We start from the raw sequence: 25211 nt of genomic DNA on the forward strand, positions 1-25211 counted from the left end.
ACCAGGGGATTTATCTATAAGGGTGTCTCTACTGAAGATTGGTTTAGATCTCCAACACATTGATGGTACAGTCTTTCAGCTTGAGTGTCTGGACTCTGTGGTCAGTATTTATTTGGAGCTAGTGTGTGATAGCTCACTTCATGGTCTCGTGCCACAGTACCTGAGTGATCTTTTGTTTTTTTTATGATCACTCCTACATTGATCAAAAAACGCAGGCTATTTGGTAGTACCTCAAGTACAAAAGGCTACAGCAGGGCAGAGCGTTTTCTTACAGAGCCCCACAGTTATGGAACAGACTTCCAATTAGTGTTCAGGGCTCAGACACAGTCAGTGTTAAGTCCAGCCTAAAACACATTTGTCTAATCTAGCTTTTTACGAATAGCTTTTCTTAGGTAAAGGAGCAGATCTGGAGGGTTCATGGGAGTGTTTGGTGAACAGGGATGCCTGGATGCTATTGGCTTACCACCCTCGCTTTACATCCCAGGAAGCCCTCATGTCTGTGTCACCTTCTGGCTCTAGCCTTTTATTTATGATGTCATAGCTAGTCTTGTCGGAGTCCCTGTCTGCACTTTGCACATAATTTACATTGTCCATCACCTGAATAAAATCATACCTAACAAATTTCTCCTCCCTCTCTCTCGAGCTATATATTCCACTCCAGTGTTCCAAGTTCCTAGTCTAATTGTCTCTTCTTATGGAGCTACTTCGTCATTCCTGACGTTCTACTCCTGATGTTCTACTCCTGGTTGGAGTCTTGTCACCCTGCTTGGGATCTGCATGGCCAGAGGTGACTCATAAGATTGTTGTAGATGGAGCCGACCGGAAACTGTCACGCCCTGAACCATTGTTGTGTCAGTCAGCCGTATGGTCTGGTCTTTATCAGCAATTATAGTTCCTCAGAAGCTGTCAGTTGCAAAATTATAAACCATTGTAGAAATATTATTTTATTTACATCATTTACTGTCCAATGTCACCCAAATGAGGATGAGGTTCCCTTCTCAAGGTTTCTTCCTCATATCATCTCAAGGAGTTTTTCTACACCACTGTCACCTCCAGCATGCTCATTATTGATAGAGATGTGATGTTAGAGGTATATAGTATTTTAAATTTTAAATCAAAATATTTAAATTCATTTTAAACTTTAAATGTATGTATTATTATATAAAGTGCTATAAAAAATAAATTGAATTGAATCCTGCCATCAATTATTACTAACTTCCCTGTGCCTCTGGATCTCACATAGCCCCAAAATATCAGAGATCCTCCACAATGCTTTACAGTAGTGTAAGTAAAGTAAAGTAGTGGTGTACTTTTCACCATAGGCCTTGTTGACTTCTGTCCAAACATAGTGTTTATGGTTGTGACTATAAACTTCAATTTTGGTCCCATCACTCCAAATGGCTCCAGAAGCTGTGAGGCTTGTCTAGGTGCTGTCTGGTGTACTGAAGCCGGGCATTTTTGTGGCATGGGTGCAGTAACGGCTTTCTCCTGGCAACTCGATCATGCAAATCATTTGTGATCAAGTACCTCCTTATTGTGCTCCATTTCCCACATAGAAGTATTTTCGCACATAGAAGAAACTCTGCCCATGTGATCTGCTGAGTCAGGGGAAATCTCTCCCAGACTTGGGAAAATTCCAGTCCAGCTTAAAAATGACATCTTTCTGCTTCGAATACTAAAACTGAAACAACTTCTTTACTTTGCTATACGTCTTTCCTTAATGCTTGGACTAAGTGATCTAATTTTCTTCTGAAATGTCGTCTTGTCACTGGAGGACATTCCTTACATAAACTAAATATATGAAGATGAACTGAAGCTCTTGATGTTTATCTGCATGATTTTATGCATTGTGCTGCTGCCACAATAATCATATCATATGGTGTTCATTTCAATATTCGGTTAATGAGGAATGCAGCTGCTGAGAAAACATTTGGTTGCATCAAATGTGACTTTCTTTTGGTGTGCTACAGGCCTTGGTGCTCAAGCCTCTTTTCTTTTCCATCTATATTCATTCTCTCAGTGAGTTTATGCCTGTACATGACATAGTTATATTGATGACACTCAACTTACATTACAGTGGGGCACTGTGGCTTGGGGTTGCATGGTCCCCTTCTCATGCTTTGAAGGTTTCTTGGAAGTAACTCTTGGGTACTTTGGTTTCCTTCACCAGGAGTGTGTAAATGGTTGTGTGGGTGTGTGCGATTGTGCCCTGACTTGGCCTCCTGCCCAGCGTGTACCCTGTCCCGAGTCTCCAGGTTCCCTGTGTGGCAAGAGGAATGATTTTGCTTACATTATGGTCTGGGTGGTCAAAGGAACTGACTCAAGTAAGATAGTCGCACACTGCTTCTAACCTGATGTCCTCTTGTCCACATGTGATTGCCCTTATGGGAGGTGTTTCAGTGCGCTGCTTAGTGGATAAAGGTTCGATGGTGTAGACAATTGCCGAAAGCTGTTTTCGACATCATTTTGAACCGTGGGGTCAAGATCGCCTTCAAAATTGTCAGTGGTTACAACTTCGCGCTGCCAACAGGCTTACCATTCCGTATGTTAGATATTTGGAGTTAGATGTAGGTTGTGTTGGGTGTGGTGTCCTGGTGGTTCGAGATCCTTCTGATGGCATACGCTTGGATGTCCCTGGGGTGATAGGGATGACCATTCTTGGCCGGTGTTATCGTGTGCTTTTTGGGCAGCATGGCAGCACTCTCTTTGATCTACCTGTGGTTACACAATTACCTGGTGTGTCAAGTGCATTGCAATATTGTCATCAAGTAAGTGCTAGGGAGCTCTCCGACCATGTGGGGTGGGTGCGGGTGCGTGGAAGCAAGGTGTGTCACATCCCATGTGTCACAATGAAGCTGGTTGCTGCAACCTATTCGGCCCAGTATTCTGACAGTAGCATTTTGTTTGAGGCCCCTGAGTCAGGCCTTCCAGCTGTGCTTCTAGCATCACCTGCTTTGGTGAGGATAATACTTTGCCCTTCAACAGTGGTGGGTAATTTGAGGGAGGTTTATATGGTCAGTTTGCCAGCAGGGATCAGTGAAGAAAAGCCAGTAGTTGCCACAGTCCTGTCCCAGATCTTGGTGGAGGGTTCTTCCTGGTCCAAACAGATTGAATCTCTTGACATCGGTTTTGCCCAGTTTAGAGCAGGGTCTGGTTAGAGCTCTACTGCAGAAATATCAGACAGTGTTTTCGGGTCACGAGAGTGATATAGGTTGCACTCCCCTCATTTCCCATGACATACCTTTATTGGATAATGTTCCGGTGCGTCAACGATATCGACGGATTCCCCCTTCTGAATATGAGGTGGTAAAAACCCTTGTCTGAAGGTCAGTTAGTCTACTTAAGAGATCATGTAGTGCGGGGCCGCCACAAGATCCAGGACTTGTGGAGTTCAGTAATATATCAGGTGGTCCGTTCTCCCAAAGGGGGAGGTGTGGTGTATGCCATTGCACCAGTTACAGAGCAGGTTAAGGTACGGAGAGTGCAATGTTCTCTGCTAAAGGCTTGTGTTCAGAAGGAGGTTTTGCCTGTTGATTAGTCTGCTGGTGGTGTGGAAAATCAGGAAGACCCTCAGGAGTATGAAGAGGCAGATGTTGATTTGGAGGTATTGGTGCCAGATACTTCTCGGACTATTCAAGGAATGGTATCTCGGTAAGTTGGAAGCTCAGTGCTGCCTGAGGTTCAAGAATCCCTGCCAGAGGGTCTCCCTCCTGTGGGTGCAGTTTTGGTAGAACCAGAAGAACAGGGTGTAGAACTTACAGTGAGGGAAAGTGAAGTACCCTCCAGTTCCCATCATGAGTGGGTGGTTGCCAATTGGCAAACAGGCCGAGCTGGGGCAGGTCAGCATTCCAATGTATATTGTCTTCCCCAAGCTGTAGGAGAGCTACCAGTAATCCCGAGATTGTGTCCAACACGATTTCAGTTTTGTTTAGGCCTTGGAGTTAGTAAACTGAAGTCTGTTGCAATTTATCAGGGCGTCGATGCACAATTGGGGGGTAGATTGTGGCAAGAGGAGTGATTTTACTTACATCACGGTGCAGGTGCAGTTTTAGCTTATTGGCAGCGTTGCGAAGCTATAAAAACAGGAGCATGCATGTTACCTGGGATGCGTAACTTGGTGAACTGCTGCGTCACTAATGCGCTTCTGTCACTTCCTGGAACTGGATGCGAGTGCCTTAGACGGTAAGGAGAACGCGCTGTTAGTTGTTTTGTTGGCTATTGCATGTGTTTGATTACGAAAGGTGCACTCTCTGTCTAATGTGTTTTAGAGATGGCGATTTGGTTGAAGAGCACTTCTGCCTTGACCCCACAAGTTTTGCTGTAATGTCGGTTTAGTACTGTTACATAAATCGGGCATTGATATTGAAGAACCTGACGCAGTTGCTGGATCACTGTTTTTGTACTGGCCATTGCCGTAAAAGATTCCGTTGGCTCTTTATAAAACGTTAATCCCTTCGATTGGTAGGTATTTATGCACACATGCATTAGAATGGGAAAATATACCTAACAGAATAACAGTCTTGCTTTGTTCATAGGTGTTGTGGCGGCCCGTAACTATTCCAGTCGGCGTGCTCTGTGTTTGTGTATGGCTGCAGTGCTGTCCTGTTTCCAATTTCATCTTTTTGTTTACTGTTCTTTTTCGGCTGCTCTTTTTAGTGGTATTAATATTTTATTTCTGAAGTTTGAAGTATTTCATTTGCAATTTTAATTATATCTTTGTGATATTTCTTTAGTTTGCTTTTGTTCTTCAGTTGCATTCGATTTTGCATTGCTTCTGGGGTTTGAACTGTTTTGTTTTCATTTTAATTTTGTGAATTCTTATTCAATTTGCTTTCTCTTCAATTTCATTGGATTTCGTTTTTGATTTATATAATTTGTTTATAAAGTCTATTCTTCTTTACCCCCTTCTTTTACATTTAATTGTATTTTGTTAAAATTGATTTGTTTCAAGCAACTATTTATTTGTTGCAAAAATTATTTACTTGTGTTTTTTTTGAACAATTCAGTCTCCAACATGACTGTAATTGATGCATGTCATCTTTGTCATGGCAGGGCCTGAGCACTAGGGGCAGAAGACTGATTTGTGGTGGTGGTATTTCCTCATAAGTGTGCAGTGATCACCTCACCGTGTGTGTGCGCGCGTGCATGTGTACACAGTGAAGTGCAGTGATTCACCTACAAGGGGTGTGGTCTGATTATCCGCTTCTCTTGTACTGGTAAACTCTGGTCCCTGGCCCTCAGCTTGTTCAAAGTAAGAGACCTGTAGTCTGCTGGGCTGAAAAATGTTTCTTTATTTATTTTAATATTGTTGTAATGAAGATGTCAATAAAGATAATTTTGTATTGTTACCTATGTCTCTGACTCTAATTAGTGATACGAATTTGTGTATACCAGTTGTAGGTGTCCCATTCTAATTCATTGGGTGAAATTCCCAAAAGTGGCGTAGTCGAAACTGATACCTCGTTACTTTCCTCATTTGTATTTCTAGTAATAATTGTTGTTGCACTTCTAACTCCCGCCACACCTGCAACCCGATGGTGTAGAAAATAGACGGATGGATGGATGTAACCGTCCTGTATGAGTGACAGGATTCAGCCTTCCTGAGCTCATGAAAGTACTGACTGGAAAACCTGTTGAGCCAAAGAGTTGCATGTCCTGGAGCAGAGAAGGTTAAGAGAAGATTATTAAGTCCATTAAATCTAACGTTTATGATTTGATTTATCAAGCATTATAGCTTGATGCTTCTAGAACCTATACAGTGTGAGTCACGCATGAAGAGGCTGGAACCACATCATAAAGCTGGATGCAGAAACAGACACAGAAATTAACCAGTGATTGACTTTATGGTTTTAATTAGCAAAAATGGTAAAAATTAATAAATACAAATTGATCAAATGCTCCTAAAATGCCCATCCCCTTCAACATGAAGAAAGATGTGTAAATGTGCATTAAATAACTTACACGAAGAAAACGATGAAGTCTATGAATGAAACGAACAGACCAACATCAGGCAGCACCAAACAACAAAGACCAACAAAGACCAGATAACATACAAACTGTAAAAAAGTAATTCATCACATCATACTTTAAAACCATTATGAAAAAATATTCAACACTTCTTTCCAAGAGAACTATGTAAATCGCATACTGAACACTTCAGAATTAGTTTGGCACGAGGGTTGTACCACTGTGAATTTGTTGTGTTTGTGCAATACTCCTTATCTGATTGCCTTCCTGAATGCGTACAGGTGAGAGGCCCTTTAATGAGGTAATGGTAAAAGGAAGGCGTGCAAGTGTGTGTTGAGTGAAAACGTGAACGGCGAGACCTCAACACTCTGCCCGGTCGACTGTAACGCACTGCCTCTGTGTTGGACTTTCCAGTAGTTTCATGTTTCAAGAAAAAAAAAATAATCTTTTTTTTTAAACCACTTTAAGGACCAATAAAATGACACAAACACTTATTCTCTAGTGTACGTTATGTATATGCAGAGACTTTCCACACTTTTCGGACACTACGGCTTTAAACATCCAAACACAAATGGTCAGTCTTATCATCGAACCCTGACATTACAGACCCGACAAGGGCTGAAGATGGCATTTGCAAATATTCAATTTAATGGGCAATCCCTTAACATCCCCTTAAACACACTTTTATTATATCAGACATTTCATCATCATAGCAAAAAAAATAAAAAGTAATAATAATAATAATAATTAAATAAAATAACAATTCTCTGTATTATAAAGAACATCGAAGTTCACAACTGAGATCAAACAGCTGGAGTGAGATTCAATAAGAGTTTTGTATTTGTATTTCCCCCGATTTCCCCTTTAATTTTTACTGGGCTTCAAGCTGCCCACCAGTTTTTTTTGTCCATTAGGTCCCAGTCAAATTGTGGCAGATACACATACGTCTGTATAAACAGCAAACAAACATTTATTCATCTAGAAAATGTTCTGTCTCCCACAGGGCTTTAGAAAATTAAGATCAAGTGGCTCACTGCTAAACAATATCAAGTAGCAGGTCTGAAATGAAGCTTAGCTGCTTTGAATCGATCCGACTAAACCGTGAAACGGACGCAAAAGTGCTCCAGAAATAAGAGAGAGAGAAAAAAAAAAAACAAAAAAAAAAACAGATGAATTTGTATGAACTGAAAGTGCAAAATCATCATAATTAAAACAACAGGTCTTGTAAACAAAACTCAAATCAGGCACTGGCCGAAAAATAAGCATAATATACACAACTAAAATCTGATGATAGTGCAACAAAAAAGCAGTAATGACTCCTGGACAGGAAAACACGCCATTTTGCCAAATCACACTGACACGCACGTTCCTCCAACTGGGACATCGAATAACCAAGAAACCAGAGCATGTTAAGGCAACCGCTTTAAAACTCTACTGCAGGCCAGACAGGCTGATTGCCTGAGTAGTGAAACACACACACTCACACACACAAAGCTGATACGAGGACACAACCAGTACTATTATTTATATTTACACAGACCTGCATCACATTAATATTTGTAATTTGCATCTCTGCGAGATCTGTTGTGCTTCGTTATCGACATAAAGTTTCATAAAAGTCGCCGTAGCCTTGTATAAAACACGCAAGTCTTGTATTTGTAATGGTCTGACACTCGCATCTGTAGACTTTCAGAGATATGGTACAAATGCAGCATGTCTTTGATCGCTCGCTCTTGAACAGGATACGACGGCAGATGAGCCGAGCTTCGGTGTTGGGTTCGTTTACCTTCCTGTGCTGTTGGGTTCTTAGCTAAACCTGGCGCTCCTGTGCTTTTGTTCCGAGTCGTGTTAACAGTGCTGCCATGTGGAAGGCTAACACTTCAGCTAATAAAACAATACAAAATAGAAAGCCCTTGTATAATGCTACATAAGCATCATTTCACAAATAAAACATTTCCCTTGATAAAATGTGCATAAACCAACAGTAAAGTACCACAGGGCCAAATAAACCCAGAAGGGACACATCAGAGTGCTGCGCAACCCTTCACTAACAAACCGTGACTCAGTGTCCGCATGCTGCCGGCCCTGTGGCACGCTACAGAGGGAAAATAACCACGAGCTCACTGTAAAATAGGGGTTCAGACTCGTTCTATTAACTAACTGATTGATTCGTTAGAGTGTCGTGTTCAGAACGTAGAACGTTACGCTTGTACTCCTCTGTGGTAAAGGTTGTGTTCGAGATCCGACACCAAACTCACTAACCGCCTTAACACTCAAACACACGGCATTGTGATCACTAGTAAAGGCTGTCTGACTTTTTATTAAGAGTCCTCAATACTGATGCTACGCAAATACAACGCTATTATTCAAACATCTATTTAATCGCCATAAAGTAAAAATACATGTCCCTGTGGCAAACAATATTTGGCAAAACAGAGCTGAGTAATTGATTTGAAAAGACAAGAAGTTAAAAATATACTTACAGAATTGCTGCACGTGGACGTTATAAATAGAACAAATACATCTAATAGGTGTGTAGCTTGTTGAACACCTGGAAGACCTGCTTGTAAATTAGTATTCATGTCGTTCACTTAGCAGTTCTGCTTTGGAGCCCAGAAGAGAGAAAAGCCCTACACCTGTACTGGACTGATTCTTTCACTCTAACAGCCTTATTACGCCTTTTAACACCATTAGGACCAGAAGTAGACATGTACCGATATACAGATTTCACACTGTGACGTTACTGCGACTTGAACTTGGTTCATGATGTAATCACAAGATCACATGAATACATACTACATCCTTATCTCAGTTTAACTGCAAACAGCAGCGAGAGGATTTGGCAACCTCATATTCACGACTTCTATGTTCTTGTGCATTTATTTTACAATCCAGTTGCAAAAAAAAAAAAAAGAAAGCCCCGTGATGGACTGACATCCCACGCAGGGTGTCTTCCCGCCTCAAGCCCAGTGTTCCTGCCTGCTCCAGATAAACTGGGACTCTGACCAGGATAAAGTCATACTGAAAATGAATGAATAAATTAATGAAGATGCTAAAAGAAAACTAGAATTATACGTAAGGTTAGTTTTTGTGTTGAGTTACTATAAGCAAAAAAAATATTGGCTACAATAAAAAGACTCTCTCTTTATATAGCGTAACTATTGTATATTATCGGCACATGCCTACTTATATGTCCTAAAACTAATGGTTTAATAGATGGTAAAAGCCTTTGCTCAGTTGTTCCGGACGCTTTCCAAACAAGAGGTGCAATGGCTACTATAGCAGGCACACGTCGGTGTGATATCTTAAACTCTGATAACTCTTCATTTATTTCTTTATATTATTATTGGTTATTATTATTATTATTATTATTATTATTATTATTATTATTATTTGTGTTAAATTTTTCAGGTGCTGGTACTTTAGAACTTTTAATCCTGCTCATTCCAAATGGCACTGTGGATTCTTACAGACAAGACAACACAGGAACAGAAACATCAAATGGCATTAACTTAGGACACTTTTTAGATCGGGGGTTGTATGGGGTGTAATGGGGCAGAACGGGATGCACACTTTAATGTCGATACTATTCTATACCTTGTACTACCTCTGCCATGGGCATTACTGTAGGCAACGGAGGCTCTGCACTTCCTCTGAGGTCCCTGATGCTGTTTTTATTTATGTCTCCCATGCAGCCTTTATCACTGGTGATATTTTGGTTTTCACTTTCCTCGAGTTCATCCTCTGGCTCCAGAGTCCCGTTTGAGCTGGCACACATGGTGTTCTGGCTGTGTGTATTGCTGAGAGTTGGAGAGGTGTTTGTAACAGGATCGTGTCGGCTAATGTTCTTCGTTTCACTGGTGTCCTCGCTTTTCTCAGCAACTGAGACACTGCTGTTGGTGTTTGTGGGAGTGTTGAGTAGGTTTGAGGTATCTCTGAGATCTGTAAAGGTGTTGCCTACGTCAGAGAGACTACCGAAGCTTGTGCTGTTCTTTTGGTTTGGATGTTGGTTTTCCTCTGAGCTGGGAGCACTGTTGGGTTGTTGGATGAAAATAGTGCCTGGATTTCCGTTGGTAATGCCCATGGCCAAGAACTGGGGCAGAGAGGGCAGTTGGATGCCCCTAATAAGACGCACTAGATCCTTCACCTTCTCTATCGAGGCCTCCATTTCCTTCTGTCGGGCCAGAACTCCATTTCTGCTCTCTGTGCATATCTGAAGGAGGCGAGAACGAGTAAACTAAATACAAGTTTAAGTCATCTTAAGATTTAAAAACGTCATGGAATGACTAATTATGTGGCTATAGTTGGAAACCTTGGGGCTGGAGATATAAATGAGACTTGATCTCACCGTGATGGAGTCACTGAGGTGTTTAGCTTTAAGCTCGAGCTCCTCTCTCTCCTGCTGCAGTTCAGAGCTCCACTTCTCCAACCTTTGCTTCTCCTGTTCTCTTTCTGCGAGACAAATCACATGTCATGGCACGTATTTGAATCACTACAAGGTAGGAAATCAAACAGTGTAAACTGTTACTAAAGACCCGCCAACCCCGAAGAGGTATAATGTACTTTTGTTTCTATAGTCCTTTCAGTAAAATATGTTCTGTACAGTAATTAATAGGAGAATACACAGTAAAATGTGTCTAGTGTCTACAGCTGAACTAACACAGACACGTGCATGCAGGGATTCACGTGCACTCCAGTCTCTACCATGACATGCTGTTTGACTGTGCTACTGACCAGCAAAGTGAAATAAACAGAAATTATCTTCATTTTTGTTTATTGTGGGGTTTTCATTTTTCAATAGTATTCCATAATACTGATGTTTCGCTCAATACTTATTCTAATGTCAACTAAATCATTTAACAACAGTTTATTAATGTAAGGAGAGGGGAAAGAAGCGGGTGTACAAATAATACTGGAGTTCAAATCATTTGCTCATTTAATTAGTCAACCGTTCCGTATAACACGGCTGCTCTGTTTGTGCGTTTTTCAGTAATAACTAATAAAAGTACTATGAGGTTAAAATGTAGGGCTCCTGTATGAAATGCATAAAGATTCAAACTCAAACCCGTTACCTGCTTTGTATGAAATGTAGGAATGGACTATAGCAAGAGTTCCAGGCCACTCGATCACTTCATCCTTCTTCAAAATCTGGAAATTGTAAAAAAAAAAAAATATATAATAATAAAGTAAATAAATAAATATAAACCACTGTTGGCAATCAAAGCACACAGCAGCATATCTTTGGTGCAGAAATGATAAAAAAAAAAAGATATGAACTTGACAGAAGTGGATGAGGACAATGCAACATTGAAAAATGCAAATAACCGAGAACCGAGGACAATGAAGCATGTTCTAGTTCCAAAGCACAGAACAGCTTTGGCTCAAGTTCAAAGGACTGAACTGCTCCCATGTCACTGAGACTGTGTGTAGTTCTTCAATATGGCCAAATCCCTGCTTGCTAAGGCTGGGGAAATAATCTCTATAGTTTAAAAGGAGCAGAAATTAGCAGAAGTTCAGGGGAAAAAGTTGTAGGTGCTCACGTGGGCATTTACCTGCTTTTTGCACGAGGGGCAAATCCACATGCCCTGAGGCACATTGTGTAGGGTCGGCGTCAGGCAGTCCGGGTGATAGACGCGTGAGCAGGCGTCACACATGAGTAACTGCCCACTGCGCCTACACACCGTACAGAAAGCATCATGGATGTCTCCCTGCCACACAGAATCCACCAATCACAACACTGACTGCCACATGCTGGGCCAATCACACAAGTGGAGGCGGAACTTAGATTTCTAAAATGCCCAGGAGGATTCATTCAACTAATTCTCTAAACAATTCTGAGCAACTTTTAACTGGTGTCCTAATACTTAAAGTCACGTGTCGTGTTACAATATAAATCACAGCTCTTTAATGATATCTTTTATGAAGATCTATTCTATACAAAAGGACAAACCCATAGAGTAAAAAGCAGGTTACAGGACAAACGCTGGTCAGTTCGACTCATCTATTTTAGTTATAGAATGATTTAAACACTGGAAATGGTCACAAAGCAGCTTATTAGAGTCCAGATGCAGGCCTTAGTTTACGATAAGGAAGCCGGAGGCGACAACAGCGAGGACAAACATCCTGAGACAACCTCAATTGGAACTAGATTCAAAAGTAAAGGCAGATTACGTAAGATTATAAATCATTACGCTTCTACAGTTGTAATGATTTATAATGCTACAATCTGTCTGTGGTCGTTCAAGCTTCATTTAGCCCCCACTGAGCCCACAGGTTCATCTGCCACATAGGGAGTGCTGGGGATCCTGAAGAGAACAGGGGAGTGTATCAGTGGGTGCAGTAGTCTCCCGTAGCTACTTACATCCCCCACTGAGCTCGGGCTGAGACGAGGGCTGGATGGGGATGGATGTGATGAGAGGGATTGTGGAAAGACGGGGAATTGAGGACCCACACACGCTGGGTGTAGGCTGGTGGGGGTCAAAGGGCTGATGCCCCTCTCCACCCCGCGGCTGGGTTTGGGTGGGCGACCTGGGTGAGATGAGATAGACAACAAAAGGGGAAAAAAAAATAAAATGAAAAGACAAATAAAAAGAAACACTGGTAGGACATACCTCCGATGAGCCGTCCTCGTTGGCTGGAACAGAAAGAGAAGTGGGAATGGAAACGTTAGATTAGACAAGAGAAAACAGCAACGCAGGGATTCAACCTCAAGAATAAACCAGCAACGTGGATTTAACTGTTCATTTAATACAGGTTAAATAGGTAAGTGTAATCATTAATAATCAGCTTAATAAGTTCCTTTCACAGGACGTGTAATGCCTCAGTTCATTTCTCATCTCAATAAAGTTAGAAGAGCGACCGTGCTGATGCTGAGAGTTAAAGAGGAAAGCTGTAGAAAGACGATTCTGTTACAATGCAAAAAACGGTTGTGGATACGTGTTTACTGAGTGGTTCAAGAAGCCTATATTATGTGAAAATATTTTTCTACAGACTATTTCTAAAACATAGTAAATTGGGTTTTCTGTTTTAATGCTTGTTAAAGTTTGCAGTTTCATTTACATCAGGGGTGTCAAACTCTGGCCCATGGGCCAAATTTGGCCCACGGTGTAATTATATTTGGCCGGCGAGATCATAACAAATGTGCATTACAGCTGGCTAGCCGCATGCTCCGCTAATACTACAAATCCCAGAATGCCTTGCCACTGTATTGACATTCGTTAACAACCCTGCTACAGTCACATTGGGCAAGTTAATTCCACCCTCCACAAAAACGGCCAAACGAAAGATGGACAATAGGAGCTTTCAAGACAGATGGGAGGCAGATTATCTGTTCACGATTATAAAGGACAGACCAGTTTCTCTTGTGTGCTAACTGAGCTAACGTGTCTGTAACGAAAGAATAGAACATAAGAAGACACTATGACACTAAACATTATGAGAAGTATAAGGACCTGGACGTAAAGCAGAAGCTCCAGAAGGTGGAGGAGATGAAAAAAAGTCTGGTTTCCCTTCAGACTATGTTCTTGAAAGCTAAATCAAAAAGTGAAGCTGCTGTAAAGGCTGTAAAGCTTTATTGTGGCAGCAGAGATGGACAAATCTGCCTGGCCCTTTAATGAGGGAGAGTGTGTCAAAAAGTGTATGGTCAAAGTTTGCGAAATGAACACCACTGATGTGTCTTTTATTTCAAATTTAATTTCTTATGTGTTTTTAACATCAAGCTCTGGTTGTTCCAAATCCTGTATTTAAGCAAAACTAAAGTTTGTTTCCATATGAAAAAGGTTGAACATTACATATCAGTTGCAGTTCATTTTACAATAAACATTCAGTTTGGCCGTGACTTTATCTCTGTTATATATTTTGGCCCACTGTGAATTTGAGTTTGACACCCCTGGTCTACATGAACAAACAAAAGTCTGCAGTCGCATTTCCCAGTTTCTTCCAAAACTAAAATGGAAACACAGTTCGTTTTGCATCTATACTACAGATACTATGAATGAAAATACAAAAGTGCGCTTTGCATTTGCACGGATACGACGTTGCAATTTTTTCGTCCCCCAAATTGAAATTGCAATAAGATTTAAAAACAGTCCAGAAAATACTTCCATACACATCTTTTGCAGATCTCAAAGCTCAGGATAGTATGTTATTATGTCCCAGACAGTGTTCAGACTTTAATAGAGCACGCGAGGGAAGCCGGCCTCGGAGCAGCGAGTGTGATCGTTATAAATGCGACGTGAGTTCTGACGATTTGAAAAGTAATAATTAGATAAAAACGTTTAAAATAAGTTACAGGAAACTGAGGTTTGTAAATAGAAATATAGCTGATATGAAGTCCACATGTTATCTTCAGCTAAAAGAGACTGTTTTTAATGTAAGGAGAAAATGTACAACTAATAAAGTTAGAAAGAAGGGTGGAGAAGATCATGTAATTATTGTGCACAGCTAAACTTTTAGGCAGAGGAAGAAAGCTGAACTTCGATGAAGATTGTTTGTTTTAATGAAACAATATTTTGCATTTGCACGGATGTATCGGACTAATTAAAGCAGAATGTTTAAATAGAGCTTGTAGGAAGCACTTGAATATAACTGTGTGTGTGTGTGTGTGTGTATATGTGTGTGTGTGTATGCGTGTGAGTGTGTGTGTGCGTGTGGGTGTGTGTGAGTGTGTGTGAGTGAGAGAAAGTTGCACAGGTACCAGTGAAAGCACACTACACACACACACATACACACACACACACACTACACACACACCACACACACACGCGCACGCGCCCACACACAGTTAAAATATAGACTGATGTACTCACCTCTCTTACTGTACTCTTGATTAGCAGAATTCAGGTAAGACACTGTGCTTTTCTTACGCTGTAACACAATCGCAGTTAAGGAATCATCTTCCACATATTACAGTACGTGCACACTGTATCTGTGTGTGTGTGGGAGTGTGTTACCTCTGGCTCAAACACTGCTCCACTGTACACCGGATTTGCTGTTGTTCGTCTCTTTCTCTCTTGACGTTTGCTCTGAATCTCTGCACACAAGACAAAGCGCTGAGGTTAACACAAAGAGCCCGGACGCTTTGACTGGATTGAGTGTAACTTTGAACAAAATGCACGAGTGGAGCGAGTCTTCATACGACGGATACTTGCTGTGCTACATGTACTTAGTAAACTTGCCAAAATGGAGACACACTCCTACACACACTCACCCTCCAGATAGTCGTGTGTTACAAGCCCCAGAGACAGCATGAAGGCCAGTTTCTGTAGACACAAACACAGTGAAAAACATCACTAACCTGTGACACATTACATATAAGCTATTGTGGGACGGATCAAACTGGAATATAGCAACATTTTAGCGCAAATGTTTTTTTGTTTTTATTGCGAAGAAACAAAACAAAACAAAACACACACATAAATAAATAAATAAATCAAAGCCTCTCCTCACTAACATGGGTGTATTCAGTATGTCTGTGTGCCGCTATGATGTAATTCACTCAGTTAATGTTTACATTTATAGCAGAATTCCTTCAGGATTGTGATGTGACAGGGATGTAAACACACTGCACACCCCTCTGGTGTAAGGTACGTACAAAATAAAGTCTTATATGTACAATAATGGCACAGCTATAGTGAATATATATATATATATATATATATGAGATGGTGAATAGCATCTTGCAGACAGAGTCATTTACCACTGAATGCTCTCGCTAAATTATTGCTGTGGCTTTGACAATAAAAAGCTATTAGAATAGAGATTTAACTTGTCAGCCTGTCTGGGACATCCTGACATTTACAGGCGAAAGACCTAAACATCTGTTCATCATTATTAATCTGTTATTAACCAGGAAAGAACAATACTCTGGATAAACAGTTTGCCTTTCCATGGGCTAGAGAGCGCGTCACAGCGCCGAGTGTTACGTCACTGTATATGTGTCACGTGTCCCAGCAACGTTAGCACAGCAGCGGCAAACACAAACACAACAACGGCGGATGTTGCTTTACTGTTAATGCTCATGGCTTTGTGAACCTACATTAACATCCAAACATGGTGAATCATACATGTTAGTGCAGCTCCATGTCATTTGTATAAACGGAGGTTGTAATCGATAAAGTACATAACATTATTTTATCATTAACACAGAAAAATGTTAGCCTTAGCATGTAGCTACCTACTATCATATTGCGGTAAAGTAAACGTGTATTAAACATTAGTAAACTTAAGATACATTATTAACTGCGCTAACAGTCCCGCCCACAACCCCTGACTCGAGCGGTTCTTATGTCTAGACCAGCAACGTTTTGGTGCTACTTAAGAACCACTTTTCCTGGTTCAGAGCCGGTGCTTTGGCGGTCGAACAGAAAGAACTGGTTCTAAATTAGGCTCTGGCTCCGAACCAGCACTCAAACTGCCTCGGTGGAAAAGGGGCACTAGGGAACCTGCAGCCTATCCCAGGGGGCTTGGGGCACAAAGGAAGGGACACCTTAGAAACTGTGCCACCCCATCACAGGGCACAACAGCACATTAGATCCCCTACATCCCCAGAGGTGCGAGGAAAAGATGCTAACTGATAAGCCACTGCGCCCCTAAAATGTGTTGATGGATTTATGGCTTACTTTCGTTCACATTTTACATTCACATCTGTTATATAAGAGAGAGAGAGAGAGAGAGAGAGAGAGAGTGAGTGAGTGAAACTGAGAGAGAGAGAGTGAGTGAAACTGAGAGAGAGAGAGAGAGAGAGAGAGAGAGAGAGAGTGAAACTGAGAGAGAGAGAGAGAGAGAGTGAGTGAAACTGAGAGAGAGAGAGTGAGTGAAATTGAGAGAGAGAGAGAGAGAGACAGAGAGAGAGAGTGAAACAGAGACAGAGAGAGAGAGAGAGAGGGACAGAGAGAGTGTGTGTGAAACAGAGGTAGAGAGAGAGAGAGGGACAGAGAGAGTGTGTGTGAAACAGAGGTAGAGAGAGAGAGAGAAACAGAGACAGAGAGAGAGAGGCCATGCCTTACCAGTGGGTTATCCTGACTTTTGGGTGTGGGGGTGTGTGCAGTTGCAGGTGTGTTAGAGTTTGAGTGGATGTGTGTGTTGGAGGTTGGAGACGGAGGAACAGGTGATTTCAGTGGAACTGGACAAGGTGCTGGGCTGCTGGTTGATGTCTTTGGCTCCACTCTGTCCACTGTGTCAGGAGTCTGAATGAGACAAAGTCAATATCTGTTCAAATGTCATGTCCGTTTGGTCAAACATCTCAAGTGAACATGTTTGAACATCTGGATAATAATAATAATAATAATAATAATAATAATAATAATTCTTATGGCATCAGGAACAACACTGCTTCTATGATCCAGTGCATCAAGTGCTGGACTCAAAATTTGTTTCTCTGTTCACTTCACAGTTGAATATTTCTGATAATTTTAAGGTAGCTTGGGACAAGGAGGCTGGGCTTGGGAAAAGTTGTACAAATTATCTGTCAACGTTTGGTCTACAATTCTACGGAGAACACACAGCTGTTCCATCAACGCTAGACTTTAGTTTAATGAATAATGAAGTTTAATTCAGAATAAAATTGTACATACATTGCACTATAAAGTTAACTCTGATTCGCGATCAATGCCGAGGATCGGAGGAAACTTCCCAGGTTTTGGCCAGATATATTTTCTTGGTATTCTGCGGCATACGATCGGGTTTTCCTGGCTGAAAGAGAACTGGCCACCTTTGACTGCTATGATACAGGTGCATCTTTTCCCTTCACTTGCAATTGGTGTTAATGCTGGTCACGGTGTTGGCCAAGAGAATTATACTGAGAGTGTGGAAGTCTGTGCTCCCCCACGTCTTCTGTGATGTCTCCATGAGACGGTGTCTGTCTTACTGAGAAAATTCGATTCAGTGAAGCAAAGTCTGGGGTCCCTTCCTCCAACATTTACATGACAGAAGAATTTCCAGATTTTGATGTGCGATATTAAAGTTTTCCTGTTCATTTCCATGCCCCTATTTGTGACCTGTTTTTCTCCTCTGTACTTTATTAGGGCATTTATGTCATTTTATTCGTGTGGCCGCTCCTTTTTTCTCTACTGTGTTACTTTTTTTCCCTGTTACTGTTATAAAACCGATAAAAATATTATAAATGAATAAAATAAATAAATAAATATCTCTTACATGATCTAGCTGTAGTTGATGTTTATGTTTACAGAAGGTTTTAAGAGACGGCAGTGTTGTACTCACAGGGGTATTGGGGCAGGACTCGCTGCCCCGAGATGTGTGAGGGTTGCCTGCGTTTGCAGAGTCGGTGTTAGCTTGAGCAGACGATGCAGCGTGGGGTTTGCTGGGCTGGGGCGAGATGAGAATGCTGGGAAGCTGCGTGCTGTGCTTTGTGCTGCTTGTACTGAACTGACTGATGTTGGTGCTGAGCGTCATGGTGATGCCAGGGCAAGGCTGGATTATGTTAAAGCCTGCCTGGGCACTGCCAGGGCACGACTGGGTGGCATTAGTGCTTCCAGGAGGGACACTGGCAGTGCCAGGTTGGGGATTAAAAATGTGGAGTTGGTGCACTGGGCCTGTTGAGGGCAGCAGAGCAGAGCTGAGCTTGGCAGTAAGGAGAACAGGCTGCTGAGATGAGGCCAGGATTGGCTGCAGTGCTGCTGGAGCCACAGATGTTTTGGGCATTACCTGTTCCAAATGTTTAGTGAGTGAGAGACAGAGAGAGAGAGAGAGAGAGAGAGAGAGAGAGAGAGAGAAAGAGAGAGAGATTTACAAGGTTTTGGAGCACATCTAGCACATCTGCTGCTCTTAAAATCACTTTTCCCAAAAAGGCTGGTGCAAGAGGCAAAACAAGAGAGCGATTACATTGACTTGTATAAGTAAATAACGTCAATATACACAAGCGTGCATAAGTATTCTTTACCTTTCCAAAGTTTGAGGTAGAACTTTGAAAGATGGGATGAAAAAGGTGCTACGGTGGTACCCCGCTTATCGACCGGCTCGGACATCGACCTTGTCGCTTAGCAAACATTTTTTCGACCAAAATTTGCGCCCGCTGAACGATCAAATCCCCGCTTATGGACCTCGACCCACGTAGAGCGAGGGGAAGGATCTTCCCAGTCTCGCCTCAGCCTTCGTGGAGAGAGCATCTATCGCAAATTAAACTTCGGTTTGTCGGAAGAAAGGTTTGCCGTTGAAATGCGTGCTTGTCCTGGACAATGCAACGGCACATCCTCCAGATTTAGGCGATGAGCTGGAGGCTGAGTTTGACTGGATTACAGTCAAATTTCTGCCACCAAATACGACCTCCCTCATTCAGCCTATGGATCTGATGGTCATAGCAAACTTTCCAGCAACTTGACCCTGAAAGAGTACTGGAAAGGCCACTTTTTAATTTATACTTTTTACTGTATTATATACAATATTATTTATGTACCTGTATTATTTTATGTATTATTTAGCATTAATACTGCTAAAAACAGGGCAAAAATTTTTAATTATTGGGTATCGGTGGAGGTCGGGAACGGATTAATTGGGTATCCATTATTTCTTATGGGATAATTACATTCGCTCCTCGACCTTTTCGCATTTCGCCCGGTTTTAAGGAACGGATTAAGGCGGATAAGCGGTGTACCACTGTATATGCTTTATGCATTGCCAAAAGTGTGGTAAGCTAAATAAACCTTACAGAGCAAGATGATGATGACAAAGGAACTGGTGAAATATAAACCTGTAAGCTGAATATTTATGATATTTCGTTAAGCATAACTAGGTGGAGGATTTCAGTATAATACATTCATAAGAGGAACAACCGGAGGTTATTACATAGAGCTCGATAAACACTGTCTTGTTTTACATTCTGAAGTATTTATTGATTCTCTTGTTGTGTTACTGTTTCTAATTAAATTGTCCTTCTGAACAATGTCAAATGACAAAGACCCCAGGATCAGTAGAGGGCGCTAATGAATAATGATGTTTTTTTTACACACACAACATTTAGGAAACAAGAACAGTATCCTGACACTCTCACAGCGTTATCTGTAAATACTCGAACCACTTGCTCCCAGGCAAATGTAGCTGAATGAAATGTTGCCTTTGATAGGAAATAAAAAGCAGAACCACAGAAGCTACAGCAACGTCGACCGTGAAAGATAAACTTGTTCATAAACATAACAGTAACACTGTTTATCCTGCCGTAGCCCAAAGCTCCGTGTTTCTTACACTGTTACGTTGCCGCAAATCACAACCTACAAATATCAATGTTATTATGTTCATTATTGCGGTTTTATAGTTATTAGCCTGTGGGTCTGCTTCGGCTGGGAGAAACATCAGCAAGTTGAAATCTTCTTGTACCTGTTGAAATGATGAGCTAAATATTTAAATAGATGGATTGTGCTTGGAGCAGGTCCGAGGAATAAAATTTACAGTTAAAGGGGTTACTGGAAGTGTGAGCACCCATTCTCTACATGGGTTAGTCATGATGGCTGGGATGGAGACTGAACGGTTTCCATGGGAACAAACTTGCCATAGAGAAGCTCAGTTGTCTGTCTGGTGCACAGGACAAATTTAGGCACTCCGACTGGCAGAATGCCAACGAGTCACACGTGGCATGAATTTAAACGCCGGGACCACAAACTGATAAGTTAAAGATATGACTCAAATATTCCCTTTTCTTTTTTATCCTATACATCAGATGTTGGGCAAGTTTTACACAACACTGTATGCCACGTTGAGGCAAACAAAGTGAAACTATAGAAACCTATGAAAGCAAAACAAAAGGAACACATTAATAAAACAAATCCCGTTGTCTTTGTAGTTTTCACTACTGCTTTACAAACTGGACTCAAATACACCATCCTTTTTTTTATCTGCTTCTCATTTACATTGCGTTTATATTTCATTACTAAAACATAACGACACGGTCACTTACAACAATGGTGTTTTTGGGAACGATCCGCACAGGCTCCGTTCCCTGATTGGCTGGCTTGCTGGCCGTTTGGAGACCGACTGGTGAATTCTGGGGGTCTGAGTTCGGAAGGCTGGGGCGGGGCGTATTGGTGAGGGTGGTAACCATGGCGATGGTGGGCGTAGGCATCATGGCAATGGGAGTGGTGGGTGTGGCAGCTCTCAGCATCAGAGGTAGAGTCTTAGTGGCAATGACCGGAGTCACGCTCACGGAGTTCTACAGAGAATAAAATCACTCACATGAGTCACAAAAACAAGAGCACGGTATAGAACCACAGCAGACACACCTCATGAACCATTGAAAAATAAAAAATAACAAAAGAGAAACAGTTATATGCCGTAACTATAGTTTAGCAGTTTTTAACCTCATTTTTTTAAGCAGGAGGACGTGATATACATCATGAAGTGAAACTAGTTCTACAGTTCAGTAAGACACAAGTCTTGGTTTTAAAGAAGTAAGAGGCATTCGGCTACTTGTGGGGCGTTGAGGTGAGTCGGAGGAAGAGAGCTCTGGTTCTGGTTGGAGATCAATGTGGTAGTTTTGCCGTCGGCCTGCAGAGGGAGCTGTGTGTGTGTCTGCAGCCTGATCTCCCCCGAATCCTGCTTCACCAGCAAGTCTCTCCTCAACTGCTCCACCACCTTTTTCTGTGGAAAGAATACAGCAACAATAAAGCAGTGGATACACAACAAACTCTGCTCTAAAGAGGAGGAACACACACACACACACACACACACACACACACACACACACACACACACACACACACACACCACACACTCACTCAGCCAAGCCTATGTTGCTTTGTGGCGTTCAGCTCTCTCGCTGCAGCAGTCTATAGCAGATGGTCTAAGTGTTTCTGTTCCTGCTGTGGCTGTATTTTATGAGCGTATAAAAAGTTAAAAAATCTCCAGCAATATAAACAGCACTAATATAAAACATCTAATAATATGTAAAACCACAACATGAGCTAGTAGTGCAATAGGCGGTGAATTCTGTCATCTTTCCCTCAACACACTCTCAATACCCTTCTGTTGTGAGACCATAAAATTCCTCATTCCAGCAGTGTCCTGGTTGGACGGTCACAAGGTTAGTAATACATTTCTCATGTAATCCACTCTGTCAATCACAGTGGAAGACGGAGTTACTGCCCATCCTTTGGCCTCGACTAATGACAAGGGCTTTGAAAGGGAATGAAAAGGAATAGGGGATATGCTTAGGTATGCTCCGTGTGTGTGTGTGTGTGTGTGTGTGTGTGTGTGTGTGTGTGTGACATCAGTAAATAGCATGCACTTTAATCATAAAGCACCAGAGGTGGGAGTAAGTCACACGTAAGTCCCAAGTAAGTCTCGAGTCATGAATGTCCAGTCTTTTTTAATATTTGTCAAGCAAGTCTTAAGTCTCAAATTTGTGACTTAAGTCTGACTCGAGTCAAGTCATATGACTCAAGTCCCCCATCGCTGTAAAGCACAAGTTCATTTATGATTCATAAACACAGTTAAAAACTCTCTCGTTCTCTCTCCGTACCAGCGGCTTCCGAAGGCACCAAACGGCCCCAAAAACACAGAGTTCTCACTTTCATTCTCACTACACAGGAGGAATCCTCAGCAGAATAAATCTAAACTTCTGACAAGAATACAACATATTTAGCTATGCAGATCAGCTGATTTTGAGATATTTCTGGTAGTTTTTGTTGACGGTTGTCGCTCGTGAGGATCCTGAATCGGGGGCGTCGAGATTACGTAACATAAAAAAGCACGTAGCGTTCCAGAAACGTAAGCGTAAAATAAGAGAAGGTACTCGCACTGCCGGATGGTTTTAAATGTGATTTTAGCTCTTTGCTACTAGAAGCATGCACACGATGCATTCTTGCAACTTTCTGACGTGTATGAAAACAATAACTGTATCCTGTAAAACAAAGTTACTGCTTTTTTGTACGGCTTCATCGCTGATGGTATGAAAAGTCCCGTCGTGGGTTTCTATTACCAATCATTAGCCTTTGATCTCTCTCTATCTCTGACTTGTGGGCATTTTCAAGATGTAGGCGTGTGGTTCTGTCCTCCCTCATGGCATATTTGCATGACTGGTTCTTAGGTGCCCCCACATACACATAGTAGTGCTTGGACTTACAATGATTTAATAATAATAATAATAATAATAATAATAATAATAATAATAATAATAATAATAATAAAGCTCTTTGTTTTACCATCAAAACTCAAAGTTCAAGGTAGATTGACTGAGAACGTGAGCTGCTTTGTCACCAGTGTATGCCACACAATTTTATACCTGCCAGTCAGGTCGCTATTGCCCCTTTCCCCCCCGAGGCAGTTTGAGTGCTGGTTCGGAGCCAGAGCCTAATTTAGAACCAGTTCTTTGATTTTCGACAAAGCACCGGCTCTTAACCAGGAAAAGTGGTTCTTACAGTAAGTAGCACCGAAATGTTGCTGGTCTAGACTTAAGAACCGCTTGTGTCAGGGGCTGTGGCACAGGGCAATTATCAATAAGGTGCTATTATGAACAGCAGGTCACCTCGTTTGGTAACTAGCGATGTTGTCATTAGCTAAAACACTCAAGATGGTTACTTCGCTTCCTGATCCGGACCCGAGTACGAGTTGCGCTCACGTTCAGAACGCCTCCCAACCAGAACTAAGGGTAGTCCGTCTAGCCCTCAAGTTTTTTTTACCGAGTTCCCATAGTGACTATAACTTGTTGGTTCACCTTGACATTGCAACATTATCAATAATTAAGGTGGCACAAGGTTCTCGACCGTACGCAGAGGCACTACCACGATTGTGTACCGTGCACCTGCACTGTGCGACGATTTAACTGATAGAATGATGACCTTGATTTCCACTGCTGCTTTTATCCAAGAACTAAACTTTAGGAAACTGAATGGTCAGAGTTGCCATCAATCATGAGCCTATCACTGGGCATGAATGTACCCTTGATGGGACACCAGTCGATGGCAGAGCATCAGGTACATCACACACACTCATTCACACCCAGAGGCAATTTATCACAGTCAGTCTATCAGTGTTGTATAAAGTACTAGAAAGCAATACTTGAGTAAAAGTACAGGTATCGTACTAGAAAAAGACTTTGGTAGAAGTGAAAGTCACCTTTTAGAATATTACTCAAGTAAAAGTCTTAAAATATCTGATATTTACTGTACTTAAGAATCAAAGTCATTTTCTGATATTTAATGTACTTAAGTATTTGAAGTAAAAAAAATTTCAGTGAGAATTTAAAACAAGAAGAGTTTTATATTATATATTTTATATTATATGACTACATAGTAAGCCAAAAGTTATGGTATTATTTAAAATGGAAAAAGTGGACACCAAAATTTTTTGCATGATGTAATGATGCCAGTCTTGAATCAAATCAGTTCGTGTATGTGTGCATTCTCACCGTGTGTTAAATGAATGCAGTTATTAATAAACAAATATTTACAAGACAAAGACCAAATCAATAATGTTATTTTTATTTAGTATTGAATGGATCGTTTGCATTAATATGTTGTTTGTGCTACAACTCTGGTAATAAGAATAGTGACATTTCACTGCTTTTGGTTGCCGTCTTTGCGGCTTTCTGCCGATTAACGTTATAGATAAACGCCTCCAACTCTGACTGCGCGTGCACGCTGTGCGTACCTGTGCTTTTCCGTAGAGCGTGCGGAGCTGCGTAATGCAATCTAGGAGCAGTGATTCGCCAAACCTCCCTTAGCGCAGTTACACACATTTCCTCTGATTTTATTTTGTAGTAACGAGTAACGAAGATGCTTAGTGGAAATATAACGGAGTAAAAGTATACATTTTATCTAGGAAATGTAGCAGAGTAAAAGTGAAAGTTGACATAAATTTAAATAGCGAAGTAAAGTACAGATTAGAGCCCTGCGCGGGACTGTTTTTATAAACCCGCATCCGCTGAATTTCTGACCAGGACCGCCCGCAAGCTGCGTGTTCTACTCCCGTCCGCACCCGCAATGTTTGTGTCCACTCCCGGAGATTTGTTCTTGAGAGCTTGTGAAAATTTTGATTGTATACAAATGATCAGACTAATTATTAGTTCAGGATAATGTCCAGAATAACAGAATTAAACATGATTGCATTTAAATAAGATAAATTAATACTGATGCTAATACTAATCTTCTTCTCAACGTCATGTGTTGACTCCATTCTTATTATTAGGCTGCACGCCAAATCCCACCGGGTCCCGCGGATCTCCCGCTAAATTTTCTGACTGCCCACTCCCGCCCGGGGCAAAGGTGAAACCGCCCGCTCCCGCGAGATTTGCGTTGGGT

At 41.5% G+C, this 25211-nt stretch overlaps 1 protein-coding gene across 5 annotated transcripts in view; it reads right to left on the minus strand.

Moving 5' to 3' along the window:
- Positions 1-5835: 5835 nt before the first annotated feature.
- Positions 5836-25211, minus strand: part of phf21aa (PHD finger protein 21Aa) — a 37299-nt gene continuing 17923 nt past the window's right edge. For 2 of the 5 annotated variants that reach the window (XM_027133037.2, XM_047817123.1), the window contains 12 exons: positions 21382-21552; positions 20873-21124; positions 18187-18630; positions 16974-17153; positions 15176-15227; positions 14919-14998; positions 14775-14832; positions 12329-12495; positions 11520-11675; positions 11040-11115; positions 10316-10419; positions 5836-10180 (listed from right to left, as the gene is read on the minus strand). In XM_027133037.2, coding sequence (XP_026988838.2) covers positions 9554-10180; positions 10316-10419; positions 11040-11115; positions 11520-11675; positions 12329-12495; positions 14775-14832; positions 14919-14998; positions 15176-15227; positions 16974-17153; positions 18187-18630; positions 20873-21124; positions 21382-21552 — 2367 coding nt within the window. In that variant the 3' untranslated portion in view covers positions 5836-9553. Of the gene's footprint in view, positions 10181-10315; positions 10420-11039; positions 11116-11519; positions 11676-12328; positions 12496-12578; positions 12602-14774; positions 14833-14918; positions 14999-15175; positions 15228-16973; positions 17154-18186; positions 18631-20872; positions 21125-21381; positions 21553-25211 lie in introns of all 5 variants that reach the window. The other 3 variants (XM_047817124.1, XM_047817130.1, XM_047817141.1) reach the window with 3 other exon arrangements.

Source organism: Tachysurus fulvidraco, chromosome 1 (genome assembly GCF_022655615.1).
Source record: "Tachysurus fulvidraco isolate hzauxx_2018 chromosome 1, HZAU_PFXX_2.0, whole genome shotgun sequence".
NCBI lineage: Eukaryota > Metazoa > Chordata > Actinopteri > Siluriformes > Bagridae > Tachysurus > Tachysurus fulvidraco.